The sequence below is a fragment of the Varanus komodoensis genome, unplaced genomic scaffold (genome assembly GCF_004798865.1).
Source record: "Varanus komodoensis strain SLA01 unplaced genomic scaffold, ASM479886v1 scaffold4, whole genome shotgun sequence".
Taxonomy (NCBI): domain Eukaryota; kingdom Metazoa; phylum Chordata; class Lepidosauria; order Squamata; family Varanidae; genus Varanus; species Varanus komodoensis.
This window is the reverse complement of record NW_025335941.1, coordinates 45,680,100-45,702,015: the sequence shown is the minus strand read 5'-3', so window position 1 is coordinate 45,702,015 and position 21,916 is coordinate 45,680,100. Positions and strand designations below refer to the sequence as shown.

At 41.6% G+C, this 21,916-nt stretch overlaps 1 protein-coding gene across 1 annotated transcript in view; it reads right to left on the bottom strand.

Moving 5' to 3' along the window:
- FLT3 (fms related receptor tyrosine kinase 3) overlaps window positions 1–21,916 on the bottom strand; it is a 67,743-nt gene that overhangs the window by 39,190 nt on the left and 6,637 nt on the right. Inside the window, exons 2-5 of the mRNA XM_044442640.1 lie at window positions 8,635–8,756; window positions 3,743–3,948; window positions 2,495–2,610; window positions 1,246–1,363 (exon numbers count right to left, since the gene is read on the bottom strand). Of these exons, the coding sequence (XP_044298575.1) occupies window positions 1,246–1,363; window positions 2,495–2,610; window positions 3,743–3,948; window positions 8,635–8,756 (562 nt within the window). The remainder of the gene's footprint in view (window positions 1–1,245; window positions 1,364–2,494; window positions 2,611–3,742; window positions 3,949–8,634; window positions 8,757–21,916) is intronic.

Here is a 21,916-nt window from a genome sequence, read left to right as displayed (position 1 = left end):
TCCTTCACATATTTAGAGTTAGGAAGAAAGTCCTAGGAAGAAAGTCATACAGGCTGGGCAATGCTGGGAGTTGTAGGACTCCTTTCTTTTGAAACATGATTGTGCCTATAATGGTTTTTGTCATTTCCTCTTAACTTTGCCAATCCAGGACACCAACTGATTCCTCCTAGCTCAAACTGAGCAACTTCTCACTTCAAATCTGGAGCAAGTCCAGGACATTTCAGTGTACAGCCAGAAGTTTCTCTTACATTGGTTCAAAAGTGTCTAAAATTGGCTCCCTAACTTTTAAAAAACCCCTTCATACATGATGTATTTTAAAAAACAGTAAAGCTAAAAAGTTGGCATTCCCAATAAACTCATACATATTTGATTTTGGGTGTCGCTGCTTTCCCCTTTGGGGTGGGGGGAATCTCATCAAACAGATACAGAATCATAGAAACATGTAAGAGTAGAGTTGGAAGGGACCAGAAGGCCATCGGGTCCAACCCCCACTGTTGCAGGACTCCAGGTTAAGCCATCCTTTTCAGATGGCTGTCCAGTTGCATCTTGAATGCCTCCAGTGTGGGAGAGCCCACAACCTCCCTCGGCAATTCATTCCATTGTCATACTACACAGTCAGGACACTTTTCCTGATGTCCAGCCAGAACCTGGCTTCCTGTAACTTGAGCCCATGGCCTGCATTCCGGAATGATCCAGAAGAGATCCTGCCCTTCCTCTTTGTGACAGCCTTCCAAGTACTTGAGGAGTGCTACCATATCTCTCCTTGGACTTCTCTTCTCAAAGCTAAACATGCCTAGGTCTTTCAATCTCTCCTCACAGGCCTTTGATTCCAGTCCCTGCATCATCCTTGTTGCCCTCCTCTGGACCCTTTCCAGCTTGTCTGGGTTTTTTTTTTTTGTTTGTTTTTTTGTGGTGTCCAGACCTGGATACAGTACTCCAGATGAGGTATAACCAGTACTGAGTAAAGGAGAACTAGTATTCAAGTGATTTGGAAGTGAAATGTCTATAACTGCAGCCTAAAATAGAATTTGCCCTTCTTGCAGTCACACCACATTGTTGACTCATATTCGGCTTATGATCTATATGAAATTCTACAGAAATATTTAGAAAAATTTCCCTTCATAGAGCATTAAACTTGCTTATATTGGGCATGTAGTTTCTTCTCTCAGTAATAAGATCTATTGTACGCATAGAATGCAAAAGAAGCAGAAAACTGGCTTGGTTGCTAACAAAATATCAAATTACCTTTTATCAGGGTCACTGCAAGAGAGCCATTCAAGAGTTGGTTTAGGGTGTCCTTCTGATACACAGCTTACATTTCTTGAAAGTTCATTTTTTCTGAAATATGGCTTTCTTGGGCTTCCTATTGAAAATAATGAAAACTGTTTATTGATTGAATGATGCTTGTATTCATTTTGCTTGATGGTATACTTCGATGATGATACGACTTTACTAGATACCTTTCTTGCAGGCTGAGTTCATTAAGCTGACATGTTCATTGGAATGTAGCCAGTAGCTGGTTTTGGAGGCAATTTAAATAAGGAAAATAATGTGGGATTTTCTTTTTAAAAATCCACCTTCAGCTCTGCTTACCTTGATCAGAAGCAGAGTCCTGTAGGATCATTACTGGCAATGAAAATTACATGTGCATGGTTCCCTGATCCACAGAGGTGAACTAGGTGATTCTGTAAACCCTGGACTAAAGATGCGAATGGATTCCCCTTTAGACAGACATATAAAGCACCTCACTGTGAAGCAGCAACTAAGATTTTGCTACCCTCCTCCAGCCATTACACTTTAAGACTGCTTCTACATTTTGATATATTAGAATGACAACAAAACTGTCTGCCAATGTATTTTTAAGCTCACTCTTCCTGACTACAGGAATAAAATGGAGCTTGCTTTGGATGTCCCATTGCCCTCATCATTTGGGATTAGGGAAATAGACTGCAGAATCTTGAATGTGCAACCCTAGTGGGCTCGTTCCAGATTGGGAGGGCCTCTGTCAGGAGCAAACGAACAGAGACCCCTTGCACCTTAGGCTAGATTGATGATTCCAACTGTGCTTAGTTTAGAGTAAAACAGAAAGATGTAGCCACCTTGAAGAAATATCTGTTGGGTCTTTGATAACCTAGTGCAATACATTGTTATTTTCGAAGGGCGAGGCTGGGACGGGCCACAATATCAACAGATTAGGATGACATTTTAGGCATCAGACCACCTTAAGGAGCACTCTTTGACTTGGAGCAGTCCAAAGTTTCTCCCTAAGATGAGCCTACACTTAAAATGAAACAAGTGATGTGGGGAAAATGACACATGATAACAGAACTGAAAGAAAGGCAGCCGGATATTCAAATAAGGAAAGGGGAATGCCCCACCAATCCATGCTGTTTCATTCATCCAAATTCTGGTGCACAGGTGCTCATCATTCCTATCCTCCAGTCCCTCTTCAAGCTGCGGCCCAGCTGGCCTTCTCCCTCTGTGCCATACTTACTCCTTACATAGAGTGTAAATATCACTGTGTAGTTCTTTGTTTCAGTTTTAATGAACAGTGTGTGATTTCCTGCCTGTGTCTCCCAGATATTACGAAACTCCACAGATACGACATGCCTGTAAGACAGGGAAGAAAGGTTCCATTAAAAAAAATAATTATAGGGTAAAGGGAAGCAAACCTAAATGATAAACAAGGAAAGAAAAAGCAGACCAACCTTTATTTGCTTTAATGAAAAGGGCCAGTGTTGTGTAGTGGTTTGAAAGCTGGGCTGGGAGTCACAAGATTTGGGTTCTAGTCCCCACTCAGCCATGACTTAGAGCCAGTCACCTATTCTTAGCCTACCTCACAGGGTTATTGTTGTGAGGATAAAATGAGGAGGAAAAGAATCTTGTAAGCCACCTTGACTTCCTTGCAAGATAAAGGAAGACAGGATATAAATGTAATGTAAACTACTAATAATTGTATCAATGCTATTCATATTCTTTTTTCCTGCTAGGGACCCAAGATAGGTTACATAATATTTTGCCTCCTCTCCATTTTACCCTCATAACAATCCTGTAAGATAGGTTAGGCTGAGACAGGAACTGGACCAGAGTGACCCAGCAAGCTTCATGCATGAGTGGGGACCAGAACCAGGACCTTCTCACTTCCAATCCAAGACTTCAGTGTTGCATGACACTGGCTCTCAGCATTGTGTGCTTGGGACCAGATTAGATATCACGGGAATAACTCCATAGAAGAAAGACATAGCCAGATTGGGCTTTTTCTTTGCTTCACTGTCTGGAAGTTTCCAATGTGCCCTTCCACAAGGGGTATTTTTAAAATTCTATTGCAACTCCAGCTGTGGCAGCTGTATTTCTACTTCATGGGCAGGGAACCTCAAGTACCAGCTCGTGTATGTCCAGGGAAGCTACACTGGGTCCTCCAGCATTGGTGAACTCTGGAGAATCCCTAGTTGGGACCCCTGAGGACCTTAATCCCCCTGTACAGTCAGTCTGAAGAGAAGGCCAAGTCTGCTCAGCCCGACAGTGTGCCAGTGCATCCTATGTACGTCGTTCTGTGTCTTATCTGTTACTGGCATCCCATCTTTTAATCATTGTAAACTGTCCTGAGACATTTTATTGGGAAGGATGGGATAAAAATGTTTTAAATAAATAAATATTTATGCAATCTTTTCCCAGATGTTCATGCCTTCAATATTTTCTTGAATCAGAGGTAATATGAAAGGTTCCTTTTTTAAATCATTACCTGTTCTCCATATCCAGAGAGGAATTACAATCAGTCTGGGTCTCTTTAAAAATCCAAAGACAGGTGATGTGCTCTGAAATATTTACTATTGCTTTTATGTTGACGTTTTCAAGCACATCAACTTCTACATCCTTGGCTGTTGTGTAGACATTCTCGGTGCTTTGAGAATTCTGGGAACAATGGAGGTCTTCAACATTGCTTTCAATCTGCATTGGAGGGAGGGAAAATATATATTCTAGCCCATTACACTATTTTAATATCACTTATTCTCCTCAGGTATTTATAGACTTATAAATACTTAAAGGCCTCATGACCCCTTTCAGATAACCCATTTCTAACTGCTCTAATCAGCACAGAATACTGAATTTCACCCACCAACAGGCAAAACAAGCAAAAGAGAATGTTTTGTTGTGATATCCTTAGATATGAAGCCATCTGTCTAACAAGGAAGAGCTGGAGACAAAGTGCAAGCTCCTGGCTGACCTGCCTGAGTCAGGGCAGGCTGTCTCATTAGATGGAGATAATCTGGAGACTGCGGAGTCCAACAACCCTTTATGTCATCCTGACAGTAGACAGTTGTAGCAGTTGTAGCATGTCCTCCAGCACTGGTGAACTCTGGAGAGGACTTTATACTCCCTGTACAGTCTGAAGAGAAGGCCAAGTCTGAGAGTGTGCCAATGCATAGGCTGCCAGCCTATGCAAACAGTTATGTGTCTTATCAGTTGCCTATATCCCTTCTTAAACAAATCATACGCTAAATTGGTACTTCTATGCTTGGCCACTCAAATGCCAAATTGGCGTCCCATCAGATCCACTTTCATAATGAGTTTGATCCAGCTGGAGTACAGCACAGGCTCAATTCCAACACCCAGTTCAAATGATTTTGAAGAGCAAGGTTGGAACAGATCCCTCCAGATTCTCTAGATCAGAGCAGACAATGCTGAATAAAATGGGCTAACAACCTGAATCTGTTTAAGGCAGCTTCATGCATTCCATTTAATACCAGTACATGTTTAAATGAACTCAGTTGCCTGAATTCTATAGTGGCCATAGTTTTTCAGGCTCCCTTTTACTGTGTTTATAGGGTTATTGTGACTAGTGAGTCAGAAAACCAGCATGATGACTCCTTGTTCTCTGAGCGACAGCCAACTCCCTGACACGCTGCACCTGGTAAACCTCTCTTTTTTAAAGACTGTGCTCTCAGATTGCTTCACAGAATGAGCAGGAGGCAGAAATTGGGAACTGGGGTGTGTGTCTTGTTGAAGGGGAGAGGGTGATATCAGGACAACAGGAATTCCACAAAGCAGAGAGATCAGGCCCAGAGCTGTTCCTGGTGAGGACAAGTTTGAGAGACCAGCAGGGGGCACTGTGGGGGGGGGGGGAGTCCATCTAACACTGGTGATTAAAGGGGAAGGATAATATGACATGTCCCCCTGGCCTTGGCTCTCATTTCTCTACTATTTAACAGCCAAAGATCTGTTCTAGTGTTCAGCAGGGGATTTTGATGAGGATGGATCCAAGCTACTTCCTGAGGGTACATTAGTTGGTGCCTTATTCACGGCCTTTCTGGCCAGAGGACTCAGCCCTGTCTTTATACTCTGGCCCAGAGGATGAATCCCCACCAGAACTTCCAAGTCCCCACCCTTGCAAAAGTTTCAGGCTGCTAATGAGGCAAAGACATTTTCAGTCTTCTCCTCTAGGATGGGCAAAGCTGATCACACAATGACCAGGTTTGCATGATCACAGAAAAAACAACAACCATGGAACCTTTCCCCCCTCTCTGTGCATGCTGGGAGAATGTGCACAATTACCTCCAGCAGCATCATTTGCTGCAGCATGCAAACCAGTCGGAGCACCTTGTTGGAGTGGCTAACGAGCTACCCAGAGCCCATTGTTTGCTGTAAGATTTTGGGTAGCTTGCTATCCACAACAAGCCACCTTGTCCAGGTTCACATGACCTGATAAACCATGTCATGGTTTGCTAGGGTAACTATGCTAATTCACCCAGCATGCCAGTATGCACAGGGAGGAGAAATAAACCACTATGTTCCATTTGCCCTCCATGAATGTGCAAGTCAGGTCTACAGGCTTTGTCCACCTACATAAGACTTCCATTAGTATTAATGGAGACAATCTCCAGTTCCAAACAATCACAGGGATGATGGGGGGAGAGAGCCACAGTGCCTCTTTATCCTGCCTCTTGCATACTACATGATTTGCCTAGTCACCTTGCAGCATGCAGCTTCCTGTGTTGTCTAAACATGGTGAGATATGCAGCAGGGGTGGCTTGGAAACCACCCCAGAATCCCTGCTGTGCACTTGCAGGGCTTCGACAACATGGGATGCTGAGTGTCGTATGCGTAATCAAGTGACTTATGTGGCATGCAGGGTGCAGAGAAAAGAAGCCACTGTGGCATCTCCTCCCAAACCCCCACCCTGGCCCCCATTTTTGTGCAGACATGGCCAACATTCTTTTTCAGGTGTACTAGGAGAGAATTCCAGCCAGCACAATCCACTTGGAGCTATCCAAGGTCCTATATTCTTCTTGCTTTGCTTCTGAGTCCTGCTGGATGCTACTAGCTGTGAGCCTCAAGGGACCACAGAATGGGATAAAAGGAAGCAGTGAGGACTAATGAATGCTGAAATTGCCAACAAACAGAGTTGGAGTTGCTGTCAGTGCAGAAGAAGGCTAGCCAGGCTCTGAGATCTGAGAAGAGGGCTGGGAGGGAGCTGCGACAGAGATGCAGAACAGCAACGTATTATGCAGTGATGAGATGCAGGAAAGTGCAAAAGTGTGATGGGTTCTTGGTGGGGACAGCCAGAAACTGGAAAGGGAGAGCTAGCGAAGAGTGTTAGATAAGACAAAACTTGCAAAGGGTAAAAAAGCAATGGTGCCAGTGTTGGGTTTGAAGGGACAGACCTTATTCTAGCCAAGTAGGTGAAAGGAAGGATAGAAAAAAATGCAAAGGAAGGGTCCCTGCATTCTGGGTTAGTGAGCAACAATTCCAGAGGGCACAAAGGAATGGAAGCAGTGAGGGGGCTGGCAGTATATAGGGGCAAGAGTTAGGGAATGGATGTATCCCTCCAGCTCCTCCTCGTCTCCCCCTCCTCCTCCAGCAATGCATATAACAGGAATGGAAGCCCTGACCCAGCCAAGGGACCCCACCAGGAGCAAAAAGCAAAATCCCTATTCAACCATCGCTTTCCCCCTATCCCACACTCCCCACTAATGGGGCCATTAATTTGGATTAGGTCTCTAACAGTTATTTTTAAGTAACAAGGAAAAAAGACAATGCTGCAACCTTTCTAGTTTGGTCCTCACTGACTGATTGGTGATGCCATGCCCTTTCTATATCCCAAGGATGTGGCTGAGAACGTTGTAAGAGGTTTGTGGAAACTGAATAAAGATTAATGCAATGCTAGCCGCACATGTCAGTGTTGCCAGCTTCACACTTGACAACTGAAAACAACCTCTTTTGCTATTTCTTTCACTGCTGAGCAAAAAGTTCTGTGAATAGCCTGTGACAGGCATGCCCGAAGCCCAGCACCCTGGATATTTGACTGCCCTAAATCCAGCCTTGGAGGAGGACGTTTCTTCTGAGTGGATTATACAGAAGGGACTGTATAGGAACAAAGGAGATCTTGATTCTCAAAGCTTGTAATGTTTAGGAGGAAGGTGGCAATGGTGACATCTAAGTAGGACTGCGAAGCAGTTGTCCACAGATCCCCTTACAGGTAAAAAAGAAAAGGAAAGGAAACATATTTTGTAGGCACAAATTGGCCCTGAAATTGCCTACTTGCATTACTAGATAATGAAAGATTAAATGTTGTTTATCCTACTTTATTGCAAACTTTGTAGAGTCAAAGTGGTTAAAAATAAAACCACAGGTTTCGTTGCAAAAAGGAAACAAATTCAGTATTTCCCAAAAAACAATCTTTTGGTTAAACATAGTTTAAAACATAGTGTAAAAAACCACAACATTTTTAGGAACTGTTATCTGTGGAACGGCAGCCACATCAGATGGCAAAAAAGAAAAAGAAGAATCAACTGATGATAGAAGTCATCACAAAAAGTACGTTGCAAAAAAGCATTCTCAAAAGGCTGAGGAGATAGACTACAGATCCCACTGAATTGCAACATTTTCTGGAACAAAGTATTAACATAAAATTGTAGAAAGGTTCAACTTGAGGTTTATTCCAGATTTATTTGAATTTATTTGAACTGTGGCACATTGTTGGTTATGTGCTCATAATTCATCCATTTGCTTTATCATCTTTCAGCAAAAGCTTCCAAGATAGCTAACAATAAACACATTTTAACAAAATCAAACCATTAACATTACATGAAAAGAATGTTCTTAAAACTGTAAAACACTAAATGCAGTGATAAGAGCAGAGAAAAAGCAATATATACACAGAGCAGATTGTTACGATAGTCTGCTGCAGCTGAAAAATGAAAACTGTGCTAACATGACATGACAAACAAACCATTGTCACTGAAGGTCACGATGGGTTCTTGTGTTGTGTGAAGTCAGACCACCTCAAGCTGGGTGGCTTGTTGGAGGGCAACAAACCACTCCATGGCTTGTTAGGCTGGTCACACACATATCAGGTTGTGGTTTCATTTGCACCTGGGTGGGCAACCCCATCATAGGTTGTGGGAAGTGGCTAATGAGCTGCTTATCCCTGCTAAATACCATGCTCATCTGATGCCAAAAGGTATGCAAATGAGGTATCACCTAAGCTTTTTGTGGGGAACTCTCACATATCCAGAATGCGCCAATCAAAAATGGAGCTATCCACCTTCTCTCTATAGGTGGAAGGCTCCAAAACAAGACCTTTGATACTGATATTTATGACCTGGCAGTTTTTAGAAGAGTGCATTCTTTTACCTCATGAACAGATGAAGGACCTGATGAACTTGAAATAAGACCATTTTGCTTGGTTAAAAGGCAGGTAATCTCTGAAGTTCTTCTGCTTATCACTGCAGTGGATGCCATGGAAGTAATCAGAACTGCAAAACAGAGCAAAACCAAAAATGTAAGACTTTAGTGGTATCAGGAGATTGAGGATAATAATACCCAAATGTGCTGTTGTACTTTTCCTGCCTCTCTGTTTCTTTTCCGTGGTGCAGCATAGTTCTCAGACTGTAAATCTGCAAGCAGGGTGTCTATGGGTTTTTTTAAAAATAATAGTAACATTATTTAGTAAACTTCAGAAAAAACACAAGCAGTCTCAGGAAAACAACCCAATGCCATTCCATACATTTAGGGTAGACAGTGAAATGAAATGCTCACACATATGCATACTTGCCAGTACTGCTTTAGCATGCCACATCACATGAATTAAAACAATGGGTTCCTTATAAGATATTAAGCAATGCCCTCACATTTTGGAGACATTCCTCAAGAATTGGGTATAGAGAGCACTTGACAACTAAGGGTATCAATGCTCACAGACCTACCCAGGGAATGGAGGCTGAGGAGTCAGTTAAGCAGACAATCCAATGGGGATGATTACTTGTTTGATTCCAATGGGGAGAGCATAAAGGCCCTCTTCACCTCAGGCTGCTCCTGCCCTCCATGCCCCTCTTGCACTGCAAAGCAGCTGGACAGCTGATTTCAGCCCCCTCACTATGGCTTGTCAGCATGGGAGGGAACAGGGCTGGTGAGCTGCCAGGATACAACATATAAGCGGTTTGCCTGGCAGCCTTGCTCTTTTCCCCTCCACTCCCCACCCTGTCCCAAAACTCCCTTTCCAGAGATACTGTGACAACCTCAGAGAAACAGCTGGCACGGTTCTTTCCACAGGGATTGTGAGGTGGATAGGTAGGAGGATGGGGAACCTGAGCATGGGCCCCCAGGTCCAAAGGCAGAACTCTGCTGTCAACCTCAGATCTCAAAATCTGAAAAATCCCATGGCCCCTAGGTGTTGTCAAGGGGCATAGGATTATTCTGCCTATCCTTTGCTCCAAGCAAGTTTGGTCCAAAACAGGTTCTCCTCAAATATTACTTTCATTCAAATTTGGTGGAAACTATTCCCTGGATGTGCAAATGTTCATCAGTCATGTGATGTATAGCACCATCCTTTGATGTCCACAGCATTCACATTCTATTTAAAGCACACATTTAAAAGTATTGTGGGTTGGTTTAAAACTGCTTATAAGCTTCTCCAGTTCTTAGTGGTTACAAATGACTTTAGTATTTTTAGAATTGTTTTATGACTGCAATTATCAATCGCATAGCTGCCTTGGAAGGGCTTTGTTACAAAAAGTAGCATACAAGTACTTTAAGGTATCCACCAGCATCTGCTCCTCTGCTTGCAGCATTATTATCTCCTCATTGTACATTACAGCCTATTGCTCATTTCCTTAAAAAGGAAAGTTCTGTGGCTATTCTGTCTGAGAGGGTTTTATGCACATCATAGATATTTGTGGATGAATAGCCACACCCTAATCCAAATGGTACAAAAATGAGACAAAAGGAACCAGAAAAAAGTGAAGTAAGAGCAAGGAACTAACCGCAGGTAAAGTGAAGTACACTCAGCTTTGACAGGTTCAGACCAGCTTGTACTTAACTACAATTATTTTAACACCAAATCTAGTTCTAAATAATTCACAACAGTCCTTCCTGCTGTGTTTTTGTCAGATCTTCTTAAGAGGGTTGGTTGGTCAAGGTGCAAGTGATACTAAAGTAAGCACAATAGCAATTGCATGCTATGAAAAATGTTGAGAATAAGTTCAGTTGCAGGACTAGCCTTGCCTTTAGGGATAGTGTAGCATCTGCTTCAAGGGGTGGGTGCTGGGTAGTGCCCCTTGATAATTCCATCCTCCTGAATCATGTACCTCTGGCAAAGCTCGCTTGTGGCTGGCTAAGCTGGATGGTTGTCATGCCTATTTCCAACATGTCACAGACAGAGCTATTGGGAGAGGTCCTGGCCAGATGTGGAGAAGAAAGGCAACCAGTCCTAGCCACATACTCGACCATCAGGATGCATTGCCTATGTATGTGATGCTTCCGGACTCAACCAGTATTGCATTGCAGAGTTTGTTTGCGCAGGAGCAGGAGTTGCATGGGTGTTGCTATTGTGCTGGGGAACAGAGTTGCTCTGTGCTCTTCCAGTAGTCTGTTGCCACCAGGTGCTGTGGAAGATGTCATTCCGTTACTATCACACAAACAAATTAAACTGCCAGCCAGGTTAGCTTCTGTACATGGAATGGGGGGAAGGCAGGGATAATTTTGTTCTCTTCCTTATATAGTAAAATGTTTTGGACTGGTCCTACTCAGTTTAACATTTGTTCTAGGGTGGCCATCTATCCTACTTACAGAGGGCAGTCTTGAATTTTGAAGGTGGCCCTTATTTGATGGATTGTCCTTTCCAAGTCTGGCTTGATGCCAAAGGATCATAAGAAGCGAACATAAGCAAGGGCCCTGAAGGTGCCCATCAGCACTAAACATCTGGACAACTGACTTAGCAGACCTGCAGATCACCTGGTCACAGTCTTGTCTGCCATGCTGAAGTGTCTTGTATTGAAGTTGAAATGTTTATATCTAAATTTATGTCTATACATATAAACTTGCATGTGCCTTTTGCCATAGTTGTTTTGTCCTATTTGTTGGTGGTGAAATTCCTTTCTCCTAGCAGTAGGTTAAATGGACACCATAGTTTGTTTATTTTGTCAAAGTGCCATTAAGGAAGGAAAGATTTCTGACCAAAGTTGCAGCCAGAATTTCTGATTTCATTCTTCCTGGCAGCAGCAACATTGTCCCCCAGAGCCTTCATAAATGACCATTGCCTTTTAAGAAATTTTCTGAGGTGCTCTCATGTATATATAGTTTCATGTATTTATTGATTTACTGCATTTCTATATTATCAAATAGCCAAAGCTTTCTAGATTATTGTTATCAGCTTTCTTTGGGCCCTGTGATCAGGGCAAAAGGCAAAATATAAACACCTCAAATGAGCAACCAACCAACCAAACAACCAACCCTAAACCCTTTTAAATGGTTACATATTTTTATAATCTTATGTAGCTCACCCTGAGATTATCTTTGGGGATGAAATAGTAGCACAGACATTTAAAAACCAATCAATTAAAAATTGATCCCCATAGTTCAAGTCCTTTTACAAGCCCACAGTAATGTGAAACACTCAAGTTTATCTAACTGCCATACTGTACTGCTATTTTTTCTCTGCCTGGTGCAGCTTTATTTTGATCATTAGCAGAGCAAGTTGCCCACAGCAATGCCCTATGCATGGGAAACAAGTGTCTTGGTGAAAAGGCTATGCTAGAACCTTTCTCCCCGATACCTACTGCTCTGTGCTGAGGACGACTTATACCAGTATCAAATGATGAATGGCTACTCTTTTTGGTGCCAGGTTAAAACCTTTTTATTCAATCGTTATTTTGAAAATTAGTATTTTAATGTTTTAACAGTCGCTTTTTATTTATTTTTACTGGTATGGATTGTTTTATTGTTATTTTGATTTTAATGATTGTAAGCTGTCCTGAGATGCCATGCATAATGGGCAGCATATAAAAGTTTTAAATAAATACATGAATACATAAATAAATAAGAAACACAACATTTTGTGTGAGTTCAGTGAAGCTTAACCAAAGTCAGCCATACCCAGGCTGGTGCATCTGGCCGGGAATGGTGAGGAGTTGCAGTCCAAATCATCTGGAGGGCATGAAGTTGTGGAAGACTGGTCAAAGTCGAAAGAGCTACCGTAAGTTATAGTGCTTAGACAGGAGATCCTGGCATGACACCCTCCTTCACACAGCTGCCATGCTTTTTCCGCTCTTTCTCTTATATGCCTCCTCAAGGGGGCCTTGCTTTCCCTCACCAGCTGCCACAAGTCCAAGCTCAAGCAGTAGTGCTTTATCAGGACTTTCCATCTTTTCTGTGACCCTCTCAACATTGGTTTGAACGGTAGGACAAGTAAATGTATTTTAAAAATGTATCTTGGTTGAGCATCTTCTTGCTTGTATCCTCTCCCCTTGTGAAATGTAAACTCTAGTGCAAAAACAGCTGCCCAGGATACAGTGCCAGCTCCTTTTCTTCTAGTTTCTAGCTATGCATTTGTTTGGGCTTTACTCAATTGGTGCTGCTTACGCCTGCTGCCTGCTTTGTAACTGGAATAGCTGCCTGACATCTTTGCACTCTTAGGCTTCTGCTGATTATAGCTGCCTTCGCTCCCTCTGATGGCCCAGCTGCCCTGACACAAATGATTCAGGAAGACACAATGCCCACTGGCCCCAGGAGAGGTGATGCAAATGTTGCATCTCTTTTGTGCCTGGTGGACCCTGGAACTTTGGAAATAACCCTTAGCTATTGGAAAGCCAAAAGCAAGGGAGAACATGGGCACTGGCCATTGTGATGCAAACAGTGCTTGTCGTTAATGGCAGTGTTGAGTAACAGCAGAGCAGGTCCTTCTCTGTGGCTTTTTCTGGGTTCTGGCTCTCCCTGTCAAGAAAGCATCCAGGATAGGCCTGGCTGGAGCCCTGCTGAGGGTCCCTATCCAGCAGGGCTCCACTGACAAGATACCCCTGGAGTTGCTGCTTCTCTTCACTATGGCAACCTGCTTATTCACTTGAAGAATGGTAGAGGTGAGGAGAAGGAATAGATGCCACTGCCTGCCTGCTCACTGCCCCTCTATCTCTCAAGCACGCAAGTGCTAGCAAACCTTCCACTGACATTTTTATGCAGGTAATTCCCAAAGGAATGCTGGGTCAGCCTTTTGCAGCAAAAATAAGAAAGCATCTTGTGGATCCTTAAAGAGGGACACAATTATGCATCCAAAAGCTTTTGTGGATAATAGTCCAACTTCATCAGTCATAAGGAATATAATGCAGAGTTTCAGGTTTATATAGGGTACATGGGGTGAGTGGGCGGTAAACAGAGACAGAAATTAAAGATAAAAATGGCAATCACATGCTTTCTTCCCAGTCACCATTTTATTGATTTTTATCATCTATTACAATAATAATGATAGAAATGAAGAAGAAATATGGCTAAAATTGATATTAAAATGATGTTGTAGAAATCAAATGCTGTCCTGTCATAAGTATGTGCAAAGGTATTTGGTCAGGTAAAATACAAGCCAAAATCTTAGAAAGAGAAGGGGAAAGGAGATCAAAAGAAGAAACACAGGACAGTGCCCACCACAAAAATTATAGCACTATTTGAAAGAGCCAAAAATAGGATTTCATCCTGTTCAAGGGTGATTGGACCTGTTGTCCAAAGCACTCGGAGGATGACAAATTGGGGAAGGTTATTTAGGAAGGGGGAGACAAAGAGAAAATAATACTCAAGATGGATTCTTAAGGAATGTCAGTTGAGATGGGAAGAATGGAGAAGAAGGAAGAGTTACTATTAATAGTAGAGGAAAAATAATGTTTACACATTTCATAATGAAACCTAAAAAGTGTTAAACCTGAAAGGGGGTAGCAAAGAATGAAATGAACAATAATTTCAAAAGCTTAAGATGGGTCAAGTCAAATGGAAAACTTAGCACATGTTTTACTAAAAGCAAGCACAGAAGGGTGGAGTATTCCTGGCACTGTCTCTGTTTCCAGTATGCAGGGCTGCAGGTGTTGTTCCCTGAATTGGACAGAACTAAGGGCAGAATTGGCAGAGATAGCAAAACCATTAACAAAAAGGAATAGTCAACCATTTACTACAGTACCAGAGAGCACTGAAAGAAACACAGACACCAATTCAGGTTTTATTATTTTTTATGGCACACAGTGAGCCTAAAAGCATAAATTGGATACTTGCAGCAAGACACACATAAAAAAAATTGCTAGCAGTCTGGTAAGAATAAAATCTGACCATTGTCATATAAAGAAGTTGTGCCTTCAAAGTTGATCTCCCCATAGCTTCATTTATACATGCGATTTGATTGTGCCATTTTTAATCTATTCAATTTCCATGATATAATGACTCAAATACAGATCTGGTTATACAAAGAATAGACCACTGAATTGAGTTTAAATCTGATGCAATTCAGTTCATTTATTTCAATGCTTTATATGATCAAGTCTTGATCCAACTAAACCCAGGACTAAAATCTTGTTGCCTTAACATCAGGTCATAGCTCCTGACCTAATCATGTTTCTATCCTGCCTGTACTCTGAATTAGTGGAATTGTGCCAATAGCATTAGCCAACCTGGGAATAAATAAATCTAGAATGTCTCAATACTAATGCTAGAAAGAAAGCAGAAAATTGAGCTTTTAAAATCAAATAAACATTCAGCCCAATAGATGTTTTGCGTTATACATGTGGGAAACAGAAAATCTAATTGAAGCATTGTCTGTAAAACTAGCCCAAGTCTTTCCTATGTATTATGTGCCAAATTCAATCTAGACTAAGCAAGCATGACATTGCCATCAATGAGAGCTTCAGAACTGCAAAGCTGTTACAATTCCCATGCTAATTTTGACCTCTTTGATTCAGGATGTTTTCACAATATGCAAAAGCCTATAACCAAATGCTCTTTGTATAATTTTGCCATGGAATTTGCTGCAGACATGAGAATGTATCATAAATACATGTGCAACCTTTTGAGATGGATTTGCTTTTCTGCATGAATATATCTCTACAGGTTGGCATCAGCAAAACCATTTTTCCCTCCAATGCAAATGGAAACTCAATGTTCAGTTTTCAAAGGCAGATTTTCAACAGAAGTTACCTCATGCTTCCTAACAGCCTGTCTACCCCTGTTTTGTATACAATATAAAGATTTATTTGATCTAATATTCAGTGGCCAGGGCTACAAACTGAAGAATTATGCATACAGTATGCACTGTAGGTACACCCCACTGTCAAGTTCTCATGCACATGAATGAATGGGAGTGTCATAATGCCCTTAAGCATCTCCTATTAATTTCAACGGAACTTATGCAGGAGGATTTTCCATTAGTTTGTGCTCTTTATTTTTCTAAATTATGTATGCACTGAACTATATGGGTTGTATCCAATATAGTGAAATGAATGGGACATAATGAATGGAAGAAGACTACAATAAGTCTCATTAATTTCAATAAGTCTACCCTAAGTAGAGCTAACATTAACAACAGCCTTATGTAGTTAGCAAGATCTGGATCAGCAAAACAAATAGAAATTCATTTTACAAAACTTTTTGTTTTTGTCCTCAAATTACTTAGGCGGTTTCACAAACTGTTGCTTGAATTACTGTTTTTATCAGTACTTGCATTCCAGTTCTGGAAGCTTTAAATACAGTCTCAGTGATCATGAACTTCCTGTACCCTTTGGCAGAGTTATAAGGGAGTTTAGAATTATTTCCTAGGAATGAACAATCTGTTGACTGCAGCAAGAATAACCATAACAAAAAATCTGGAGACTCTGAAGTTAGAAAGAATTAGAACTGTCATATATTCAAATAAGTTAACTACACTCCCACTGCCTTAGAATGTATGTCAATTATTTTAATAGTTCTGAAATTCTTCCACTGATCAGTTGAATTCTAATTTTATATGGTAGATAACTAATATTATTCACCTTTGAAACTTCAGTTCTCTGTGTTTGCATGACTGTTTTAAAAAATCTCTCTACTTTAATACTTACCATTAACAAAATGTGTATGTTAAAAACAAACAGGGAAAAACCTGATTCATTGGATCATGCCTGGGTTACTTAACAGGCAAAATTATGCTAGGAGAAAGGCACTCTCAGAAGAATTTGCACAATTTTGCATTCTAAAACAAGCACGGCTATAGTTTCTTAGAAAAGTATTCTAAATATATGTCACATGATGTCTATAATGAAGCATTCTTTCTGCCAAACCTTTGTGTTACTGTAAAAACTATATTACTGTTGCCTAGCTCCTCTTGCTATATTTAGATGGCACAGTTGAATGTGAGAACACTCATGATGGAGGAGTGGAGAAAGTGAAGAAAGCAGAACCCAGCTTCACCCCATGATGCTGGATGGTAGGAGATTCAGGACAGACAACAGAAAGCACTTCTTCACATGCTGCAGAGTTAAATTAAGGAATTTGGTATTTGCTAAATTATGGCTATAGCAATGGCCACTAACTTAGACAGATTTAAAATGACGGCAGTGCTATCGGTGGCTACAAGTCATAATAGCTAGATATTCTTCAGTGTCACTCCTAATTACAGCAAACCGATTTAAATGAATGAAACTGAAGTTAGTCATGACTAACAAGATGCATTCATTTCAGTGGGTCTAAACTAAGCAGGGCCAACAAAGAGATCATAGGGTTGTGATGGAAAGCCAGAAGAAAATGTTAATCCAGTGAACAGCTGCTGTTGAAAGGACAAATTCCATGTTAGGCATAATTAGGAACTGTATGAAGAGAATGGACTACTCTTGCATGGCTCTTCTTACATTAGGATTATCACTGGATATCACCCATTGGGTGTGTTTGCACAACATTTAAGGCCAAAGTGGCCGTATAAGCTGGAGGTTCCTGCTCTGCACCTTCTGTCCCCCTCTGCTTCTTTTAGGCAGCTTCCAGAGGCTCACTACTGCTGACTCCACCAGAGAGAGAAGTCGTGTATGAGGAGAGCCAGGAAAACATGCCCCCGCCCCCAGTATACAGATTGTTCTGCTGGACAAATGGTGTACTGGAGGTGGCACAATCTCTTGGGCTTACTCCCTTACTTCCTTCCACTTGTCCAGTGTCTGAGGAAAGGAGATACATTTTCCTGGTTTACCTGTGAGTTGACCTTGATCCCCTTAGTCATTACAATGGGACAATGGGAGTAACAAGCTAGGTGTCAGTTGTGCATCAGCCTCGCAAGTCCCACGGCCCATGGGGGCTCGAGGAGCTTGCGTGCAGACATCAGGAAAATCACTTGTACATTCCTGTCATCAGCAATTGCCAGGAGCCGTTTGGCCAGTAATTTCCCCCTTAGTGGGTCATGTTAGAGACTTAACCCTCCATCGGTCAGATTGTCCAAGTGTAGATGACACAGCAAGTCACAGAGGGTTAAGCAAACCTGCATGCCAAACTTAAATCATTCTGACAACACCATGGTGCTGTTTTTTTTTTTTAAATTAAGGATCCTTCCAAAATTAAATATAACAAAATCTGAAACCTTGACAAATGTTAACTGTACATACGAAGTTTCAACTGTATCTAATTTTAAATTAATATTTTCTGGGTTGACGCAGATGATGAGCTCTTAATCACTATCATATAATCACCCCTAGGCTAGTCACCGCTTCTTCTAAGGGTAGACAAAGACATTTTGTTCCCCAAGGCTAGTACAACATCATAGAATCATAGCAGAGCTGGAAGGGGCCATGAAAGCCATCAGGTCCAACACCCTGCCCTTGCAGGATACCAATCTATTCCATGTACTGCAACAGCAGCAGAATCTTATTTCAACACTGGAAGGTATCCAATGGGTCAGTTTACACAATCAAATCTGCCATGGAGGTCTGTGGTGTGGGTAAGGCTACTCCTGTCTTCTCCACACAGGTCCTAACTCTGCAGAGTGGATCTTTAGCATTTACTGTGTGCAGAGAATACCTTCCTGTCTACCTCCTCCATTTATGATTCCTTACTCCTTGGAGAATAAGTGCCTCCTCACATGAAGTTTATTCCTGCATGTACTCAATCAGCAAAGTAATTTATTTCAGCAGGTGCAGATATGCTAAAGAAAACAGGAATAGGAATATAGGACTCTCCCTTAAACTGTCTCAGATCATTGATCTATCAAGCACCATTGGACTAGCATCAACGGCTCCCTGGATTTTCAGGTGGGTGTTTTCTATGCAGTATCTGGAAATCCATGCATATGACCTACTGCATGCAAAGCAGATGCTCTGCCACAGCCCTTCCCCACTCAGTTGGATCATGGAGACTGTGCAAGAGAATTGTACTTTACTATTAGTGTTATTGCTGGAGTCAACTACTGCTGCTTGAGAAGAAAACTACAAGTCACCATAAATTCCTGAAGGGGAGTTTCACATCCTCTAGTCAGCAGAGATTGAGGGGATGTGACATCTAGAGTACCAATACCAATTTGTTGTTATTTGTAGCTGGCCATACCTGCATCACCCAGATGGAGAGAATCTCATAAGAAGAAGAAACGAAAATGTAGCTTCAATAATGTTCCAACAACTGAAGAAATGATACTGCTTGTCATTTTATTACTTTACAGACTTCCTCTTTGAAATGAAACAATAGGTTTTAGTACCACTGACCTACAGACTTGTCTTTTCAATGCATCACACTAAAAGGATTCGAATCCATGACAAAATACCACAAAATCAGTCCAGCTGTTGGACCAAAAATCTGTTGGGCTAGATCCAAACTTAGCCCTGCTTAAAAGCTGACTCACTGAAATTGATGGAACATTGTTTTCCATGGGTTTGCTCTAAGTGTTCCCGGATCCAATCCATATTCTTCAGCATTTCATGTCCAACCTCAGTCAACCTGATGTCTTTAGAAAGCCCACACACCAGACGCAATGGCTACACTCTTTCCTATTATGGGATGTATCCAATGTTAGTCTACTAGCCCATTCTAAAGGTGGCAACCAGCTTCCTTGGCTGAATAGAAATTTATTAAATTCTTAAATCTCCACGTTTTGAAGAACAGTTTAACAAAGAAATTGATTTATCAGAATGTTGTGAGGTCCCCCCCCCAAAACTCTCATAGACATTTCATATAAAACATCTTTCATAATATCATTTAAACGTTTCTGAACTTTACTGCCCTTTTATGACTTGACTCTTTGCATTCTTTTGATGGCTGCTGGCCTTAAAAAGGGTAGCTAGCAACAGGTATAGAAAAGTATTCTAAGGCTCTTCTTATTTTGCATAAATAGTTGATTTCCAAAACAGGATTTCTTAATAATATAGAGTAGATTTATAGTGTGTGTGTTTGTATGTGTGTGTGCATTCTTACTAGCATCAGGCATTGCTTCAGAGCTAAGTGGAACCCTTTAGCTGCTGCCATCCTACTTTCCTGTGAATACTTCTAGGAAAGTTACTTGGCTTTTATGCCTACCCACAGCAGCCTTTTTTATGCTTGTGCCCCAGTCAAGTTGGCTACCCCAGTGCAGACCATATATTTTATTTATTTATTTTTCAATTTATATCCTGCCTTTTTCCTACAAAGGGTTCAAGGCAGCTTATATCATTCTCCTCCTCCACCTTATCCCCACAACAACAACCCTGTGAGGTAGGTTGGGCTGAGAGCCTGTGACTGGCCCAAAGTCACCCAGTTGGCTCCATGGCTGAGCGGGGACTCGAACCCAGATCGTCTGAGTCCCAGTCCCATGCTCTTAACCACTACGCCACACTGGCTCTCAATATATCCATTGACAATTGATGCCATCTTGCACCATATGGTGCTGCCCTTTTGTTATTGGAGCCAACCAAAAGACACTCGCTTGCCACAAACCAGTGGTTCTCACAAGCAATTCTAGATGCAGAAACTGCAGACTGAATAAAGCAAAGATCAAAAGCAGCTAACTATTTGCATTTGAGTTCAGAGACAAGTATTTATAGACTGATGGCAAATTGGGAGATACATGGGTCCTTTCAGTATGAGTGTTTGGACATGTTGCAACAGGTTCTGTGTTGTGTTGCATACACACTTTTTCCTGTGCATGGATACAGGCAGCTGTAAGGTGGGTTTGCACATGTGTATCTGTTATTCCACAGGTTTAATGCATACCTGCCACACAGGACAAACATTCGGGACTGAATCTTCTTGACTGTATCTGATCACCTCAGAACAATGTTGCTTGTCTTACAAAATTGTGTGTATGTGTGTGCATGCGCACATGCCTATGCATGCATACGCAAGCTTGGGGAGGTGATATGAGCAGAGTTGCCCTTGCCTTTGCATGTTTTCTAATTTAGCATTTGTGGCACCTACTTTCTGCCTAAGCATGCTCTGGTATACTTTGCAGGCATTTAAGAAGGCAATCTTGCTCTTTGGGACTAGCACATTCACAAAACAAGACTTTTTTTAGTTCAATAGTCACCATCTCAAGGACTTGTCCAGGTATTTAGTGGCATTAATGTAGTATATCTTACATTTATCTTGCCTTTTTTACATGCATGGGGCAGGCCCCATTTCCACCACACAGGATGACTCCTTTGTTCAGAAAAGGTCTCATTGTGGTGGCCAAGTGTAGAGGCATCTACATTCATAGCACATATAAAACAACTAGTGCATTCACATGATCCAAAGAGTGAATGACATCTCAGTGTACTTCATAACAGCAAAACAAGCTTGGCATAATCATTTTCTGGTTCTGCAAACTGCAATTCTGTTAACAGGTCATGGGTTGCAGCCAGTAGGTTGTATCCAAAGGTAGTCTAATGTAAGTCCCCTTCATTTCAATAAATCTGCTATGCGTAGGACTAACATTGGATATAACTGCAAGAGCACAACCTATCTGTATGACCAAATATCTGGCCAATCTCTATCAGCAGCTGTCTGTTACAGCTACAACTTTTCCCTACCAGTGAGCTTCTCTATTGCAGCAACAGCAATATAGATGCAGTACAGAGTGCAGAAACACTTGCTGTTTCTCCTCAGAACGCTTCAGAAGCTTACTATAGATAAGCAGAACTTCATTAGTGGAGTTCAAGATGGACAATGAGTAACTTTGTCCGAGGCTTTTTGCGAATGGGGCGGCATATAAATGTTCCAAATAAATAAATAAATAAATAACTGGGTGAGAAAGGAGCTGAGAAATACTGGTGGAACACGTTAAGTAGAGGTGAAAATAACTCAAGAAACACTTCATTTCTATAGGGGTAACCTTTGTAGTCTGTTGCAGCAAAATAATGCATTTCGTGGCACCTTATGTATGAAATGTTAGCCTCAGATTAAAAAGTTCCTACAACCAAGAATGTGTCCAGTGTCTGGTAAAGCTCATGCCAGAATGAAATTGTTAGTAAGTTATTACAAGATTCTTTTTGTTGTTGTTCTTGTTGCTGCTGCTGCTAAAGAAACTGGAGAAAGATGAGGGATGAAAGCTCATGTAAGGAAAAGAGAAGGGAAGGCTGCCCCAGGCATAGGGAAGGATCCTCTGGGGTCCATGCTGTAGCCTCACTGACATTGTGCTGGCATAAACCAGTGCTTGAACAATGTCAAGAACACTTGTTGGGCAAGGGGATTTGGGAGAAACCCGTTGTGCCAGCACTACTGA